We start from the raw sequence: 19,729 nt of genomic DNA, 5'->3' as shown, positions 1-19,729 counted from the left end.
CATTATGGTCTAGGAAATGCTTACTTCTTGTTTTGTCTAGAGTTACACTATTATAATCTTTGATCTTATAGGACTATATATTTTGTCAATAGTTTTAAGTTGCCTAATCATCATTACTTTTTTTGGAGGCTCAGTCACACATTTATTAGTACAAGAAATAATAATCTTGTAAAATAGAATACAAGTAATAAAGCTAGTAACATCAATAAAGTCCTACATACGTATTTAAGCTAAGAACTTCATTAAGTGAGGCCCAGAATCTCCCCAGGTTACTTGACCCAGTCTATTCTGCACCAGTTGCTTCTTTAAGGAAAATGATATATTGGCATTGTACATAAAGTTCACCAAAGATGTCTGCACATACAAGGCGAGTGGTGGATCGTAAAACTTTATGTTGAAATTTTTATTGCCTTAAAATTTGAATTTTTGTTTCATCAAAAGAAAAGTACAAATAAATATTAGGATTTCACTTTTTAAACTTTCCTATAAAAGCTCCAAATTCTAGCAAGAAGCTCTCTCTCAGTCATTGATAGTGCTAGGATGATTTTGCCAGGCCAGCCCTGCTGCTGCTGCTGCATCGCTTCAGTCGTGTCCGACTCTGTGCGACCCCAGACGGCAGCCCACCAGGCTCCTGTCCCTGGGACTCTCCAGGCAAGAACACTGGAGTGGGTTGCCATTTCCTTCTCCAATGCATGAAGGTGAAAAGTGAAAGTGAAGTCCCTCAGTCATGTCCCACTCTTAGCGACACCATGGACTGCAGCCTACCAGGCTCCTCCACCCATGGGATTTTCCAGGCAAGAGTACTGGAGTGGGGTGCCATTGCCTTCTCCAGGCCAACCCTAGATTACAGCAAAAGTAAGGGAGACACTGGCTCCACATAATATGCTGTTTTCAGATTAACATTTTGGAAAATAAATTAAAGAATTTAGCAAGCCTAGAATACCTTCTTAAGAAAGAAATCGTTTACCATTATGTTTTCCAATGAGTTAAAGCAACGAAACTCAAAACATCCTTTGCATCTGGAGTGGTCTGTTGTCTGCGATGTGACAGCAAGAACTGCTGCATGATTCATGGGGCATCATGATGACTATGAGACTTTTGAGGCATTAGAGGGAAACACTGTTGTTCAGTAAGATAAATACCTTGGCCACAGAACTTGTTTTCTTTGGTTCCAACAGCCTCAGCTGTGCATACTGTGCCAGGCTCAAACACAAGGCAGAATTCCTTGCTAAGGATATTTACTTAATGTGCATTTGAAATTAGAAACTGGCTTCCTTGTGCTTGACTTAGATACATGTTCCCTTTGGTTTTCTTATCTAATTTTGATGGATGAGTTAAGAGAGGTGCTTTGGCTAGATCAAGAAGAGCCTCCTTCCCATCTGGGGCTCTTGCCCATCCCTGCTGCTGCTGCTGCTAAGTCACTTCAGTCGTGTCTGACTCTATGCGACCCCATAGACAGCAGCCCACCAGGCTCCCCTGTCCCTGGGATTCTCCAGGCAAGAATACTGGAGTGGGTTGCCATTTCCTTCTCCAATGCATGAAAGTGAAAAGTCAAAGTAAAGTCGCTCAGTCATGTCCGACTCTTAGTGACCTCATGGACTGCAGCCTACCAGGTTTCTCCGTCCATGGGATTTTCCAGGCAAGAGTACTGGAGTGGGGTGCCATTGCCTTCTCAGGAGCCCATCCCCACAGGAGGAAGCTTATTGGAAGTGTATCACAGACAGTACTATCTTGTTAGTCAGGGCTTGTATTGTTCTCACTTGACCTCTGATCAGTTGTTTACCTTGATTAACACATGCTACCTTTTTGGAACATGTTGGCCTAACCTTGTCTAAGGAGTAAATAATCTTGTGTCCTTCTAAGATCCATGCCCTCAGCCATATCTCACAACTTCTAATAGGAATGCTGTGAGTGACAGACCTCTTTGGTTTGGGAACACTGTTCTCCACGTCTGGAATGCTTCTTGGTCTCAGCCTCTTATTCAACTTCTGTTCCTCCTCCAAGACTAACACACCTCTGTAGAGCCTTTCCTGGCTTCTCCTCTCTGCCATCCTTGCTCCTGATTTGTTGTCCTCTGTATACTCTGTGCAAAAGGCTATAGTAGTTGTTTTTTTTTTTTTTTTTTTTTAAATAGCAGTTCTTAACTTCCCTTCAAACCTGCCTCTAATCTCCATGAGGTTACCTATAATCTAGTATTTGAAATTCCTCCAAGCAATCCTGTGATTCCCTGGGGAGGGGCGTGGTTATCAGTGGAGAAGGATATAACTCTCCCGTTATGGTTTTCAGTGACCAGGAAAGCAGTAAGTCTCTACCTGCCATCTATCATCCAGTACTTTAAATTATTCACATTGATTTCCAATCCTTACAGATTGAGTGTGATCACATGAGCACAGACAGCCTGGCTACTGACTCCAGCCTTACAAAAAATCCCTGGGCGGTCTGTCTTGATGACAGGTTTGGCTTAGTTCATCAACTCCGCAATAAGCAGTGCCGCCTCTATTCGTTAGGGTAAGTACATTTTATAGCCAAAAACCAAAAAACGCTCCTGTAGGCAGACAAGGTTTTTTCAGCAAGACAAATTATGAATGGTTGCAGGGTTTACCAGGTGCTCTGCTTCTTTCCTGCCATCATTTCAGACTCCTCTGTCTGTTATGTAACCTTAGCACTTGCAGAGCACCAATGGCCAGGGCCACTGTCTCTCCCATTCTGTTGGTAGTAAATTGACAACTTCCATTTTCAGCCTATTGATGATCTCCTTGGTGAAGCCAGTATTTCTCAGCTAGGATTAGAGCATTCTTATTAGAAACAGAAAAATATTAAGAATGCCCCTAGAAAAAAAATAAAGGTGAGTATATTAGAAATTTTATACACAGTTATGATGAGTGATCCAGGACAAATGGCCTCTGTTGGAATTTTTTTGTTTTATGTGAATGGTAAGTATGTGTATACTTTTAGACTAAAAAAAATAAAAATAAAAAGAGGGAGCGCCTGTGAAAATAACAAGGTTTTGTCAAAACTGGGGAAGATACTGAAATTCAGTTGTTCAGGCTGAAAAGGACCTAAATGTTCAAGTAGATTTGGAGGGCTTGTTGTGAAAGGGTATGTATAAAATAATGAGACTGTTTTACTCAGTGCATCAGTATTCATATAAACAGTCCTGAAAGTTTACAAATTATATATATCTCACAAAAAAAAAAAAAGGCAAGAGAGGGTTATTTTTGTTTGGAATACCCTGTTGTCTTGACTCTAGAAGCTGTGTGGTTAGTTTCTCAGGCAAGACCCCTGGAGCCCTTTACAAAATACTGGGGACCCTCACAAGCATCATGTTTGTTCCTCACCAACAGGTTTCATCTCCTCTGTAGTTCACATTCAGGCTCATGAGTGATAACTGCCAACCAGATTCCTAGATGATGAGGGTTCAGAGCCAACGTTTGGGTGATACAGAGGCTCACCCAAAGGTGCTAATTGCATAGAGGATCACGATCGCTGTCAAACTTTACCAAGCAAGAATTCTTAGTTGTAGTCAATGTGAATTTAAAAAACAAACAAACAGAGGTTTCAAATAAGAGTCTCAGGATAATGGGAACATTCTTTTATGGGTTAAATGAAGAGCCATGGTGTATATCAGTGAGTCGTGGTATACACTTCAGTTAAGTTCAGTCGCTCAGTCATGTCCATCTCTTTGTGACCCCATGAATTGCAGCACACCAGGCCTCCCTGTCCATCACCAGCTCCTGGAATTCACCCAGACTCATGTGCATCGAGTCGGCGATGCCATCCAGCCATCTCATCCTCTGTCGTCCCCTTCTCCTCCTGCCCCCAATCCTTCCCAGCATCAGGGTCTTTTCCAATGAGTCAGCCCTATGCATGAGGTGGCCAAAGTATTGGAGTTTCAGCCTCAACATCAGTCCTTCCAATGAACACCCAGGACTGGTCTCCTTTAGGATGGACTGGTTGGATCTCCTTGCAATCCAAGGGACTTGCAAGAGTCTTCTCCAACACCACAGTTCAAAAGCATTATTCTTTGGTGCTCAGCTTTCTTCACAGTCCAACTCTCACATCCATACATGACCACAGGAAAAACCATAGCCTTGACTAGACGGACCTTTGTTGGCAAAGTAATGTCTCTGCTTTTCAATATGCTATCTAGGTTGGTCATAACTTTCCTTCCAAGGAGTAAGCATCTTTTAATTTCATGGCTGCAATCACCATCTGCAGTGATTTTGGAGCCCCCAAAAATATAGTCTGACACTGTTTCCACTGTTTCCCCATCTATTTCCCATAAAGTGATGGGACCAGATGCCATGATCTTCGTTGTCTGAATGCTGAGCTTTAAGCCAACTTTTTCACTCTCCTCTTTCACTTTCATCAAGAGGCTTTTGAGTTCCTCTTCACTTTCTGCCATAAGGGTGGTGTCATCTGCATATCTGAGGTTATTGATATTCTCCTGGCAACCTTGATTCCAGCTTGTGCTTTTTCCAGCCCAGTGTTTCTCATGATGTACTCTGCATATAAGTTAAATAAGCAGGGTGAGAATATACAGCCTTGACATACTCCATTTCCTATTTGGAAGCAGTCTGTTGTTCTATGTCCAGTTCTAACTGTTGCTTCCTGACCTGCATATAGGTTTCTCAGGAGGCAGATCAGGTGGTCTGGTATTCCCATCTCTTTCAGAATTTTCCAGAGTTTATTGTGATCCACACAGTCAAAGGCTTTGGCATAGCCAATAAAGCAGAAATAGATGATTTTCTGGAACTCTCTTGCTTTTTTGATGATCCAGCGGATGTTGGCAATTTGATTTCTGGTTCCTCTGCCTTTTCTAAAACCAGCTTGAACATCTGGAAGTTCACGGTTTACGTACTGCTGAAGCCTGGCTTGGAGAATTTTGAGCATTACTTTACTAGCATGTGAGATGAGTGCAATTGTGCGGTAGTGTGAGCAGTCTTTGACATTGCCTTTTATTGGGATTGGAATGAAAACTGACCTTTTCCAGTCCTGTGGCCATTGCTGAGTTTTCCAAATTTGCTGGCATATTGAGTGCAGCACTTTCACAGCATCATCTTTCAGGATTTGAAATAGCTCAACTGGAATGCCATCACCTCCAACTAGCTTTGTTCGAAATGATGCTTTCTAAGGCCCACTTGACTTCACATTCCAGGATGTCTGGCTCTAGGTGAGCGGTCACACCATCGTGATTATCTGGGTCATGAAGATCTTTTTTGTACAGTTCTCCTGTGTATTCCTGCCACCTCTTCATAATATCTTCTGCTTCTGTTAGGTCCATATCATTTCTGTCCTTTATCAAGCCCATCTTTGCATGAAATGTCCCCTTGGTATCTTTAATTTTCTTGAAGAGATCTCTAGTCTTTCCCATTCTGTTGTTTTCCTCTATTTCTTTGCATTGATCGCTGAGGAAGGCTTTCTTATCCCTCTTTGCTATTCTTTGGAAGTCTGCATTCAGATGCTTATATCTTTCCTTTTCTTCTTTGCTTTTCACTTCTCTTCTTTTCACAGCTATTTGTAAGGCCTCCCCAGACAGCCATTTTGCTTTTTTGCTTTTCTTTTCCATGGGGATGTCTTGATCCCTGTCTCCTGTACAATGTCATAAACCTCCGTCCATAGTTCATCAGGCACTCTATCACATCTAGTCCCTTAAATCTATTTCTCATTTCCACTGTATAATCATAAGGGATTTAATTTAGGTCATACCTGGTCTAGTGGTTTTCCCTACTTTCTTCAACTTAAGTCTGAATTTGGCAATAAGGAGTTCATGATCTGAGCCACAGTCAGCTCCTGATCTTTTTTTTTGCCAACTGTGTAGAGCTTCTCCATCTTCGGCTGCAAAGAATATAATCAATCTGATTTCGGTGTTGACCATCTGGTGATGTCCATGTGTAGAGTCTTCTCTTGTGTTGTTGGAAGAGGGTGTTTGCTATGACTAGTGCGTTCTCTTGGCAAAATTCTATTAGCCTTTGCCCTGCTTCATTCTGTATTCTGAGGCCAAATTTGCCTGTTACTCCAGGTGTTTCTTGACTTCCTACTTTTGCATTCCAGTCCCCTATAATGAAAAGGACATCTCTTTGGGGATGTTAGTTCTAAAAGGTCTTGTAGGTCTTCATAGAACCGTTCAACTTCAGCTTCTTCAGCATTACTGGTTGGGGCATAGACTTGGATTACCATGATATTGAGTGGTTTGCCTTGGAAATGAACAGAGATCATTCTGTCATTTTTGAGATTGCATACAAGTACTGCATTTTGGACTCTTTTGTTGACCATGATGGCTACTCCATTTCTTCTAAGGGATTCCTGCCCACAGTAGTAGATATAGTGGTCATCTGAGTTAAATTCACCCATTCCAGTCCATTTTAGTTTGCTGATTCCTAGAATGTCGACATTCAGTCTTGCCATCTCCTGTTTGACCACTTTTAAGTTTTCCTAATTGACTAAGGTGAAATGATAGTTTAGATGTTAAAACAAAAAGTTGGCTTAAAGCTCAACATTCAGAAAACTAAGATAATGGCACCCGGTCCCATCACTTCATGGGAAATAGATGGGGAAACAGTGGAAACAGTGGCAGACTTTATTTTGGGGGGCTCTAAAATCACTGCAGATGGTGATTGCAGCCATGAAATTAAAACATGCTTGCTCCTGGGAAGGAAGGTTATGACCAACATAGATAGCATATTAAAAAGCAAAGACATTACTTTGCCAACAAAGGTCCGTCTAGTCAAGGCTATGGTTTTTCCCGTGGTCATGTATGGATGTGAGAGTTGGACTGTGAAGAAAGCTGAGCACCGAAGAATTGATGCTTTTGAACTGTGGTGTTGGAGAAGACTCTTTAGAGTCCCTTGGACTGCAAGGAGATCCAACCAGTCCATTCTAAAGGAGATTAGTCCTGGGTGTTCTTTGGAAGGATTGATGCTAACGCTGAAACTCCAGTACTTTGGCCATCTCATGCGAAGAGTTGACTAATTGGAAAAGACTCTGATGCTGGGAGGAATTGGGGGCCGGAGGAGAAGGGGACGACAGAGGATGAGATGGCTGGATGGCATCACTGACTCTATGGACGTGAGTTTGATTGAACACCGGGAGTTGGTGATGGACAGGGAGGCCTGGCGTGCTGCAATTCATGGGGTCGCAAAGAGTCGGACACAACTGAGCGACTGAACTGAACTGAACTGAACTGAATTTGCCTTGATTCATGGGCCTAACATTCCAGGTTCCTATGCAATATTGCTCTTTACAGCATCGGACCTTGCTTCTATCACCAGTCACATCCACAACTGGGTGTTGTTTTTGCTTTGGCTCCTTCCCTTCTTTCTTTCTGGAGTTATTTCCAGAATATTTTTGGTGGTACACAGTAGGCACTCAGTATATATTTGCTACACAAACATTGCCTGAGGTAAGAAGACTCAAGAGGGAAGCTGGTTCTGCCATTAATTAAACTAGGAGCATAAAGATTAGGAAATGAATTGTTTAGCCAGTTGATTAGAACAGAGCTCTTTTTTTCTTGGAGCCCACCAGCTATGCTGCAAGATTGGAGAAAGAATGGGAAGTTGTGACAGTAGAGTTTATTTTATATCATATTAAAAATGCATGAAAGTAGGTCATAAAAATAATTGCATAGTTCTACATGCAAATTAAAGATCTCAGCTTGGTCCTATTTTCTTTCTCCAAACTGCCTGTATGTTTTGCTTAATATTTTACACCCTGGAATAATTTCATTTAAAGCATATAACTGAGTAAAACAAAACTGGGAGAGCTGTTTTGGGGGAAATTTTTCAAGTTCCTTTTTGCTTTTCTTATACTTCAAAGCCATTAGATAAAGTCGTTCTGGTGTAAAATTTCAGATTATTACATATAAAAGGTAGTTACTTATTTTCATTTAAATGTTCACTATTCAAAATCAACTTTGTAAAGAGCAGATAGGAACAGTTCAATTCTACTGGGAAAAGAAATGGATTGGTTTTAAGGGCCAACATTTGATTCAAAACCTAACAATGCTTTAATTGAAAACTGGAAGAAAATATTTCTTATGCCCTAAAGAAGAATGCTTTGGATTATGGGTGTTTATGTTGATTGTACTATTACTCAGGATTGAGAATCTTCTCAGGTGACTTGTTTGCTTCAGTTCAGTTCACTCACTCAGTCGTGTCCGACTCTTTGCGACCCCATGAATCTCAGCACACCAGGCCTCCCTGTCCATCACCGATCCTGGAGTTCACTCAAATTCATGTCCATCGAGTCGGTGATACCATCCAGCCACCTCATCCTCTGTCGTCCCCTTCTCCTCCTGTCCCCAATCCCTCCCAGCATCAGGGTCTTTTGCAATGAGTCAACTCTGCATGAGGTGGCCAAAGTATTGGAGTTTCAGCTTTAGCATCAGTCCTTCCAATGAACACTCAGGACTGGTCTCCTTTAGGATGCACCGGTTGGATCTCCTTGTAATCTCAAGAGTCTTCTCCAACACCACAGTTCAAAAGCATCAATTCTTCGGCGCTCAGCTTTCTTCACAGTCCAACTCTCACATCCATACATGACCACAGGAAAAACCATAGCCTTGACTAGACGGACCTTTGTTGGCAAAGTAATGTCTTTGCTTTTCAATATGCTATCTAGGTTGGTCATAACTTTCCTTCCAAGGAGTAAGCGTCTTTTAGTATCATGGCTGCAGTCACCATCTGCAGTGATTTTGGAGCCCCCAAAAATATAGTCTGCCACTGTTTCCACTGTTTCCCCATCTATTTCCCATGAAGTGATGGGACCGGGTGCCATGATCTTAGTTTTTTGAATGTTGAAGTTTAAGCCAACTTTTTCACTCTCCACTTTCACTTTCATCAAGAGGCTTTTGAGTTCCTCTTCACTTTCTGCCATAAGGGTGGTGTCATCTGCATATCTGAGGTTATTGATATTTTCCCCAACAATCTTGATTCCTGTTTGTGCTTCTTCCAGCCCAGCATTTCTCATGATGTACTCTGCGTATAAGTTAAATAAGCAGGGTGACAATATACAGCCTTGACGAACTCCTTTTCCTATTTGGAAGCAGTCTGTTGTTCCATGTCCAGTTCTAACTGTTGCTTCCTGACCTGCATATAGGTTTCTCAAGAGGCAGGTCAGGTGGTCTGATATTCCCATCTCTTTCAGAATTTTCCAGAGTTTATTGTGATCCACACAGTCAAAGGCTTTGGCATAGTCAATAAAGCAGAAATAGATGATTTTCTGGAACTCTCTTGCTTTTTCAATGATCCAGTGGATGTTGGCAATTTGATTTCTGGTTCCTCTACCTTTTCTAAAACCAGCTTGAACATCTGGAAGTTCACAGTTCACGTATTGCTGAAGCCTGGCTTGGAGAATTTTGAGCATTACTTTACTAGTGTGTGAGATGAGTGCAATTGTGTGGTAGTTTGAGCATTCTTTGGCATTGCCTTTCTTTGGGGTTGGAATGAAAACTGACCTTTTCCAGTCCTGTGGCCATTGCTGAGTTTTCCAAATTTGCTGGCATATTGAGTGCAGCACTTTCACAGCATCATCTTTCAGGATTTGAAATAGCTCAACTGGAATGCCATCACCTCCAACTAGCTTTGTTCGAAGTGATGCTTTCTAAGGCCCACTTGACTTCACATTCCAGGATGTCTGAGTGATCACACCATCGTGATTATCTGGGTCATGAAGATCTTTTTTGTACAGTTCTCCTGTGTATTCCTGCCACCTCTTCTTAATTTCTTCTGCTTCTGTTAGGTCCATACCATTTCCGTCCTTTATTGAGCCCATCTTTGCATGAAATGTTCCCTTGGTATCTCTAATTTTCTTGAAGAGATCTCTAGTCTTTCCCATTCTGTTGTTTTCCTCTATTTCTTTGCACTGATTGCTGAGGAAGGCTTTCTTATCTCTCCTTGCTATTCTTTGGAAGTCTGCATTCAGATGCTTATATCTTTCCTTTTCTTCTTTGCTTTTCACTTCTCTTCTTTTCACAGCTATTTGTAAGGCCTCCCCAGACAGCCATTTTGCTTTTCTTTTCCATAGGGATGGTCTTGATCCCTGTCTCCTGTACAATATCACGAAACTCCGTCCATAGTTCATCAGGCACTCTGTCTATCACATCTAGGCCCTAAAATCTATTTCTCACTTCCACTGTATAATCATAAGGGATTTAATTTAGGTCATACCTGAATGGTCTAGAGGTTTTCCCTACTGTCTTCAACTTAAGTCTGAATTTGGCAATAAGGAGTTCATGATTTAAGCCGTAGTCAGCTCCCTGTCTTTTTTTTTTTTTGCTGACTGTATAGAGCTTCTCCATCTTTGGCTGCAAAGAATATAATCAATCTGATTTCGGTGTTGACCATCTGGTGATGTCCATGTGTAGAGTCTTCTCTTGTGTTGTTGGAAGAGGGTGTTTGCTATGACTAGTGCGTTCTCTTGGCAAAATTCTATTAGCCTTTGCCCTGCTTCATTCCGTATTCTGAGGCCAAATTTGCCTGTTACTCCAGGTGTTTCTTGACTTCCTACTTTTGCATTCCAGTCCCCTATAATGAAAAGGACATCTTTTTTGGATGTTAGTTCTAAAAAGATCTTGTAGGTCTTCATAGAACTGTTCAGCTTCTTCAGCATTACTGGTTGGGGCGTAGGCTTGCATTACTATGATATTGAATGGTTTGCCTTGGAAATGAACAGAGATGGAGAAGACAAATAACCAACTGACAACATCTCTGTTGATGCTGAGTGAAGAAAGAGACCCAGGCCATATGTGGTGGTTCTGAAATGAAGGAGAAACATTTGGGAGTGTTGGGAGAATTATGAGATAGATGGGCTGGGCAGGAGGCAAGTGGGTCATGGTGCTCCTACATTCAGGCCCAAGCTCTAAGCCCCAGGGCTGCAGTAGCAGACCATCCAAGCCACTGCTGTGCTTCTCCATTCCTATCCTAACTGACCGTAATGAATGAAGCTGCAGCTGGAGGTGACCTTCTAGGAGTGTGAGGAAGAAAGGATCTCAGGACATACTGATCAGAAGGCAGAGGCTGAATACCCTTCTCTGATCTGTGTCGTATGTTTCTTCCACCTCCAAGGAATGAAGGAAGTATCACCTCTACATTCTCTCTAATGTCTGAAATTTCTTTACTAGGAATCAAAGCTTTTCATTCTGCAGTTAATGTAAAAGAATTTTTCTAGGAGTGTACTCTGAGTCAAGTTCAGTTGAAAATTTAAAGCAGATCCATTTTAGTTTTGAAAAGGGATAGAACAGATAGGGGAGGGCCCTGAAAAGAAAGGTTATGTTATGGAGAAGGGGAAAGAGAAGTTAAGTGAGAAGAGGCTGTGCGGTTGCTCGACTTCAGATGGGGTCTGCCCTGCAAGTCTTCTTGTATATGAGGTGGAGGGGTGATGGTGGGGAGATGGGGTAGAAATGAAGATGGTAGCTAAAGTCAGTTGGGAAAAATCACCTTTTAATCCTTTATATCAAAAATTATATTTCAGGGGTAGGAGTGGGAGTAGAGGAGAAAATTTGAGAAGGGATAATATGTAGATAAATCTTTTTTGCCTCTTCTTTAGTTTTCTGACATGATGTACCATTTGGTTTTAAGACGTAAATTCTCAGCATGAGACAAGAAAACTTGATATGTGGTTTAGGCAACAAGAGCCAATATCTTAGGCAGAAAATCTGGGGCTTCTGGTTACCCTGAGCCTTTCAAGAGGAATGAATGAGCTCTGGAGCCAAAATTTCTATCTTTTAATAGTTTAATTAACACAGTAAGAGCTCATTTTTTATATGAATGAGGAATTAGAAAATCATGGTCCCAAGGACTCTTTTTAGACAATTTTTTCCCTAATCATCTTCCCCATGAAATTTTAATGCTATACACTATATCTATTTATGTAACATATATATTATCTATACTTTAAACATATACTTCAAAAATCAATCCCTGCTCCTCGCTTAGGGATGATATCATTCCTATTAAGAATATATGTTTTAGATGAAATTTTGGCATTTTATGCAAGGTTATTTAATAAAAATGAATAATTATAAAATATTTTTATCCACTATTCATTGTCATTTATGCTTTGGAAAACTTATTACTTTCTCTCTGACAGTGGTAAAAGAATCCTCCTGCAATGCAGGAGATGCAGGAGATGCGAGTTTGATCCCTGGATTGGGAAGATCCCCTGGAGGAGTGCATGGCAACCCACTCCAATATTCTTGCCTGGAGAAACCCATGGACAAAAGAGCCTGGCATGCCACAGTCCATAGGGTTGCAAAGTCAGACACGACTTAGTGACTGAGCACACACACTTACTTTCTCTCTAGCAGTTGGCAGTTTACAGATCTAGGTGATTATTGTCTGGTTCCCGCTGGAATGAGGAAAGGATGACTGATACTCCTGGGGAAAATACAATTGTCTTCTTCCAACCTTTCTGTCTTCAATGATGAGAGTTAAAAACTTTCCCTATATATGGTCTGATTTTTTTTTTTTTTAGTTTTTTAAACAGCTTTAAATTGAGATATAATTCACATACCACACAATTCATCCATTTAGAGTACGATTCAGTGGTTTCTAGTCACTGCAGTCAATTTTAGAACATTATCATCACCCCAAGAAAGAAAGGCCTGTACTCAGTAGTGGTCACTCCCAATTTCCTCATACCCACTTCCTTCTTTTCATCTCCCACTTCTAGGCAACCATTAATCTATTCTCTGTCTTTATAGTATCACCTATTCTGGACATTTCATATAAGTGGAAGCATTTAATATGTGGTGTTTTGACTGATTTTTTCATTTAGCATAATACTTTCCAGTTTTATCCATGTTATTACATGTATCTGTACTTTATTCCTTTTTACTGCCAAATAATATTGCCCTGTATGGATATAGCACATTTTATTTATTCATTCATCAGCTGATAGACGTTTGGGTTTTTCCACCTTTTGGCTACTATGAATGATATTGCTATGAATGTTCATGTATGGATTTTTGTGTGTGGACATATGTATTCATATCTCTTGGTTATATACCATTTTATGTTCCCACCAACAGTGTATGGGGGTTCCAATTTCTCCATATTGTCATCAACACTTACTATTATTGGTCTTTTTGTGTATAGCCATCCTAGTAGCTGTGAAATGGTATCTCATTGTAGTTTTATTTTGTTTCTCCTACTAGTTAATGATGTTGAGTATCTCTTCATGTGTTTATACTCTGAGTTTCTGCATTTTAGGTAACATAAAGGACAGTTACCCTAATACTCCTAGAAACATTTTTAAAAGAGTAATCAAGGATTTTGAAGTGCCACATACATCCCTTCTGTATAAGGGTATCTGTATCCCATACTGATACCCTTCAGTAGCATCAGAGGGCATGCAATTGCCAGTCCTGTAGCTAGTTCAATGGACACTTTTATGCATGTGGGAAAAGGCATCTCCTCCCTCAAGAACTTTTACTACCATCTGCTGGATAATCATAATGATGACTAGGAGTGGTGCCCCCTAGAGTCGTTTAGTGTACAACCCACGCAACTACACTTAGGGATCCTGGTTGTTGCTCTCTGAGGAGGGCCAAGATGGTTATTCTGTTACCTTTGGGTATTTAGCCCTATAATTTGCCCTGTCCTACCTTCCTATTTCTTCAACAAATCCCTCAGATTTGACAACCCTTCTGTGCTGAAGAGTTTGTTGTGATCTCAAACCTTTACGTCAACATATATGGAATAATATTAATATTTGTTAATATAAGCATGAGTTATATAATTTATTCTCTCCTCCATATAGAGGGATAGGTTACAGTGTTCATAAAGGCTTATATCTTTGAATATATGTATTGACAGCTTACCTGTTTCAAAAATGGCTTGTAGCAGAAATTTCTAGTTGTCCACCAATATTCATTGTTTCATTCTTCTTTGGTAACAGAACCCCTGAGTTTAGCAGGGCACACAGTCACCTTGCCAAAGATCGCATATTCTAGACTTCCTTGCAGCTGCAAGAGACCATGTGACTAGCTTTTAGCAATAGGATATGAGTGCAAGTGATAGGAGCAATTTCTAGGCCATGCCACGAGGAGGAAAGGATGTGACTTTCACCTCCCCTTTTACTTTTCCTGATGGCTGGAGTGCAGTTATGTTGGCAGGAACTGGAACAACTATCTTAAACCTTAAGGTAGAAGCCATACCATCATGATCTGTATTTATAATGTATACATAAAATATATATTTTAAAAATGTCTGTAAAGTAAAATTTTTCCACAGTGAATTCTCTTTTCAGTTAAATAAGAGCAGAAAATAGTTTCCTTATAGACTAAATACATTTTTGGTATACATAATAATTTTATTTTAGTTTATTATAGATATTTGTTCAAAAATATTTCTTCTTTACTACTTATGAGTTTCTCCAGATCAAGCATCAGGTTAATTTATCTGTCTCTGGTGTCTAGTGTAGTGTCCTGAACATATAAAGTGTTAAATATTTGTTAATATACACGAATATGTCAGTGAAATATAGCCTATCCCATGTCATGTTGGATATTGGACTGTATATTCTGGCAATTCCAGGCCCTACCTAATAGTTTTCTTTCACTTAGCACAGCATTTTGTAGGTTTATCTGTCATCTTTCATCTATCCCCTCAGCACTAAGGATTCAGAAATAAGCAAGATTGACACAGTCCTTTACTTTATGTAGCTTTATTGTCTAGTAGCTGACTCAAGTTCACAAATATTCCTTCCATAATTCTGTGTCCTGTGCTTATTTGCAGTGAGGTAGAGTGTAAAGAGCACATGCTTTGGAACTGCCTGGATTGAATTTGAGTCTTGACTTTACCCCTTTTGGGCCACTTTTTGCAACATCTATCTATATCAAATTTGTTCCTGCTTTTGCTTTTTACTCCTGCCACAAACTTGACTAATTTAAACTAAGCATGAAGAAGTGCCGTTTTGAATAAAGGAAAATAAGAATTACAGGCATTGATTAAATAAATGTAGTTTATTACTTCCCAATACAGTGCATATTATATATTTAAATTAAGTGGATTTTATTCAGTAAAAATAGCATAACAAAAAATTTGCAAATTTCAGTAGTTTCATGTTATTTAGTATATCACCCAAAATAGTTCCTCATCATCTAATAACTAACTTATATATGTATATGTGTACTTATGATATTTCTAATAGAGAATCTTTGTACATGTGTAGAAAATTTCTGGAAGGATACACAAAAAATTGCTAAGTGATTATCTCTTGCAATTGATGGCTAAAATTCTACTAGTAGGAAACTTTTACTTTTTGTTTTATATATTTATACACAACTTGAACTTTTTAAAGTGCATTTGTTATTTTTTTAACTATAAGAAATGAGTTTAAATTGAAAACATATCAATGTATAATATAATGCTTACTAAAAATTAGTTATACAACTTTTTTTGGTTATTCTTAAAATTTTTTGAGGCCTTGATTAAAATATATACATGTTTTCCAGTGGAAAATCTTTTCTTGAACTGATATTCTGAAAATTCAAAGAGAAATAAATCATTCACATTTCTTTACTCTAGACTTTATATACAAATTATATTTAATGAGTACTTTTTTGACTAGTGTTTTGATCTCTTAGAAAAACTACCAAACTTCCATTTTTCTGTCGAGTTCCATATTTCCATGAAAACACCAGTTTGCTCATCTAAATTTTGATAAATTCAATTACATGAAAAATCTTTTGGGACAGGTGATTTCTATAACATTCTGATCTATATATAAACAAATCTGACTACTAAAAAATGCTTTGTAGTATCTCAGTTCAGTTCAGTTCAGTCACTCAGTTGTGTCTGACTCTTTGCGACCCCAAGAATCGCAGCACGCCAGGCCTCCCTGTCCATCACCAACTCCTGGAGTCTACCCAAACCCATGTGCATTGAGTCGGTGATGCCATCCAGCCATCTCATCCTCTGTTGTCCCCTTCTCCTCCTGCCCCCAATCCCTCCCAGTATCAGGGTCTTTTCAAATGAGTAAGCTCTTCACATGAGGTGGGCAAAGTACTGGAGTTTCAGCTTCAACATCAGTCCTTCCAATGAACACCCAGGTCTAATCTCCTTTAGGATGGACTGGTTGGATCTTGCAGTCCAGGGGACTCTCAAGAGTCTTCTCCAACACCACAGTTCAAAAACATCAATTCTTCAGTGCTCAGCTTTCTTTACCATCCAACTCTCACATCCATACATAACAACTGCAAAACCCATAGCCTTGACTAGACAGACCTTTGTTGGCAAAGTAATGTCTCTGTTTTTCAATATGCTATCTAGATTGGTCATAACTTTCCTTCCAAGGAGTAAGCATCTTTTAATTTCATGGCTGCAATCACCATCTGCAGTGATTTTGGAGCCCCCCAAAATAAAGTCTGACACTGTTTCCACTGTTTCCCCATCTATTTCCCATAAAGTGATGGGACCAGATGCCATGATCTTCGTTGTCTGAATGCTGAGCTTTAAGCCAACTTTTTCACTCTCCTCTTCCACTTTCATCAAGAGGCTTTTTAGTTCCTCTTCACTTTCTGCCATAAGGGTGGTGTCATCTGCATATCTGAAGTTATTGATATTTCTCCTGGCAATCTTGATTCCAGCTTGTGCTTCCTCCAGCCCAGCATTTCTCATGATGTACTCTTAAATAAGCATGGTGACAATATACAGCCTTGACGTACTCCTTTTCCTATTTGGAACCAGTGTGTTGTTCCATGTCCAGTTCTAACTATTGCTTCCTGACCTGCATACAGATTTCTTAAGAGACAGGTCAGATGGTCTGGTATTCCCGTCTCTTTAAGAACTTTCCACCGTTTATTGTGATCCACACAGTTGTAGTATCTATTGCTTCCCTAATAGCTCAGTTGGTAAAGAATCCGCCCACAATGCAGGAGACCTTGGTTCAATTCCAGGGTCGGGAAGATCTCCTGGAGAAGGGATAGGCTACCCAATCCAGTATTCTTGAGCTTCCCTTATGGCTCAGCTGATAAAGAATGTGCCTGCAATCCAGGAGACCTGGGTTTGATCCCTGGGTTGGGAAGATCCCCTGGAGAAGGGAAAGGCTACCCACTCCAGTATTCTGGCCTAGAGAATTCCATCGGACTGTATAGTCAATGGGGTCACAAGGAGTTGGACATGACTGAGTGACTTTCACTTGCACTATTGCAACTCTTGGAATTACATTTAATGCCAGGTTTGTCAGTTAGTTATTGCTGTGTAACAAGTCGCTCTAAAACTCAGTAGTTTAAAACCATTATTATTGCTTATATGTCTGCAAATCAGTTGAATTTCAATTTATCCAGGTTAGGTTCAGCTGAGAGACTCTACTTCAGGCTGAGACGGCTGAGGGCAGCTCTGTGTTTCATAGAAGGTCAGTGGATTGTCTGGGGCAGCTCTGCTTCTTGTTTTTAGTTTCTTTTCTGAGCCCAGCAAACTATCCAGGGTATGTTTTTTAATCACAATAATGGTACAAGAGAGTAAACTAAAGTGCTCAAAGCCTAGGATCAGGACTAGCATCATGTCCCTTTCTTCTAAAATGCAGGTCACATAGTCAAGCTAAAAAATCCAGGGGCAAGAAAGGACACTGCATCCATGGTGAGCATGGCAGTAGTGTGGATGAAGGGGTGAAGAGTTAGGCCCAGCAAGTCAGCTTGCAACCCCAGATTAGATAATGAACAAACTGGGAAAAAGCTCAGATAGAGATTATGGTGGTCTGAGCTGTGTGGGCTCAGTAGGAGGTTCAATACAGGAAACAGGATCTCTTGGGTAGAAGGAATGGGAGTGTTTGTGAGACGAGTGCTGAATCTTTTTCTAGCCAAAATTGTCAAGTGAGTTAGAGCTGAAGAATAGCAGAGGGCTGATATGACATGGGTCCAGTGAGAATGAAGCAATGTAGTGGGAATAAAGGGAAAGAAAGAACAAGGCAAATAGAATATTAAGAATGTCTAGGTGGAGGATCTCTGTACTGAAGACTTATTTTGGTTAACTAAATCGTCATCTAATGAGCTTATATATTTCCAAATGATAAAATAGTCTAAAATAGTAGAGTCTAAAAGAATGATGCATTTCTGCACTGGGTTCAAGATTGGCCAAGGCATGACTGGTACTTGGTGATTTTGGTATCTTTAATCACATCTAAATATAGTATTTGGGCAGAAAAGTCATACTTACTGTTAAAAAAATCATCCTCTCTTGGTTAATTTAATGTTTTTCATTCAAAATCATGCTTTAATCAAAGCTATGAATCTTACATCACTAAGTAAGAAATATTTCTCAGTAAATTAGAAATTTGTAAGTATATGAATATTCCACAGTGTGTTACCTAACTGGATGCTTAAGTACAATTAATTCCTAATTTCTTCCCCTTGCTTAAGTGAATTGAGGTGATATGCCTCTTTTGCTTCTTGAGTACCAGATTCAGTAGAACCACATACGTCTACTTTTTTTCTTTAACTGTGCTATTTAAAATACACCCCATTTCTAAAGAAAGCAGCTGTTGTTTTAAGTCAAACTGCATGCACAGCACCATGGCCATTACAAGGAAGACAAATTACCTCATTAGCAGAATGCACCTCTCCCTAAGGGAACTGATGCTTGGACTTTTTATTTTTGACATATTCTGAGAATATCTTCTGAGACGACTAGTCTTTGTTTCATTGATACTATAGCTTATATCTTTAAAAAAAAATCAATTTGATATGCTTTTACACATTTGAACATGTGATTCTCTAGTCTGCATTTAGCACCTAATTTCTCTCTTTTATCCAGAAGCTTTTAGCTTTAATGCTTTTTGTGAAGGAAGGTTTATGGAATGTGTATAACCAGCCATGTTCTAAAACAGGAGAAGGCTTGATATGGCTAAGAAAGTTGGCCTCGGCACTATCGTTTCTGTCAGTTAACACTTTTTGTTCATTATATTTTTTTTGTTACTGATTTCTATCCTCTTTCTTTCAGCCTAGGAAGTGATGATACCCATTTTGAGGTTGGCATGGCCAGCAATGGATGTGAAGTCCATCGTTTTGATCCTAGTGTTAAATCAGCTCATGTTCTGGAAAGTGAGCGTCTTTGGTTTCACCGTTTGTCCATCGATTGGCGGGACCCCCATCCAGCTGTTGCTGCCCAAAAGCCGTATGGCAACACCAGAAAACTGGGAGCCATTTTGAATGAATTTGGGCATCACAAGGTCAGATGTTTCATTTGATTTCATAGTTAAAGTGAACAAACTCATAAGCTGTTTTTTTTTTAATGCAAATCAAGGATTGGATAATTGAAAATTCACTTTTAACCTTATTATTATTTATAGAGTCTGCCAAGTTTTGGCAAGAATAGAGATATTTAAATTGATTTCAAGGTTTTAGTTGCTGTTGAGTAGTGCTTAAGGTTTTGACCAAGACTCGGCAAGGAGAATAAGAAACTAACTCTGATGGTGGGCTCAAGAGTACCATTTCCATTTGGCAATTGATTTTAAATTTCCAGACAGAGCAAACTACTTACATCGGCTTCAAATACAAAAAGTAATCAGAGCCAGGTTTATGTTTGATAAGAGATTGCTTGTGTATCATGTTTCTCACTGTTGTAACAATGATTTTGGGTCTCCAGGCTCTTAAAGGTCCGAAGATATGTGTAGCTTTTATTAAAATGTACTTTGTAAAATTGAATGGACATTATGTGTATTGCAACTGATACAATTATATCAAAAGATGTCAAATCTCTATAAATATTTTATTGTGAATGGATAGCAAAAG

At 39.7% G+C, this 19,729-nt stretch overlaps 1 protein-coding gene across 3 annotated transcripts in view; it reads left to right on the top strand.

Moving 5' to 3' along the window:
• METTL24 (methyltransferase like 24) overlaps positions 1-19,729 on the top strand; it is a 125,196-nt gene that overhangs the window by 48,279 nt on the left and 57,188 nt on the right. For 2 of the 3 annotated variants that reach the window (XM_044924399.1, XM_025294717.2), the window contains exons 3-4: positions 2,369-2,508; positions 18,939-19,167. In XM_044924399.1, coding sequence (XP_044780334.1) covers positions 2,369-2,508; positions 18,939-19,167 — 369 coding nt within the window. The remainder of the gene's footprint in view (positions 1-2,368; positions 2,509-18,938; positions 19,168-19,729) is intronic. The other variant, XM_025294720.2, reaches the window with a different exon arrangement.

The sequence above is a fragment of the Bubalus bubalis genome, chromosome 10 (assembly GCF_019923935.1).
Source record: "Bubalus bubalis isolate 160015118507 breed Murrah chromosome 10, NDDB_SH_1, whole genome shotgun sequence".
Taxonomy (NCBI): Eukaryota; Metazoa; Chordata; class Mammalia; order Artiodactyla; family Bovidae; genus Bubalus; species Bubalus bubalis.
This window is presented reverse-complemented; position numbering and strand designations above follow the sequence as displayed.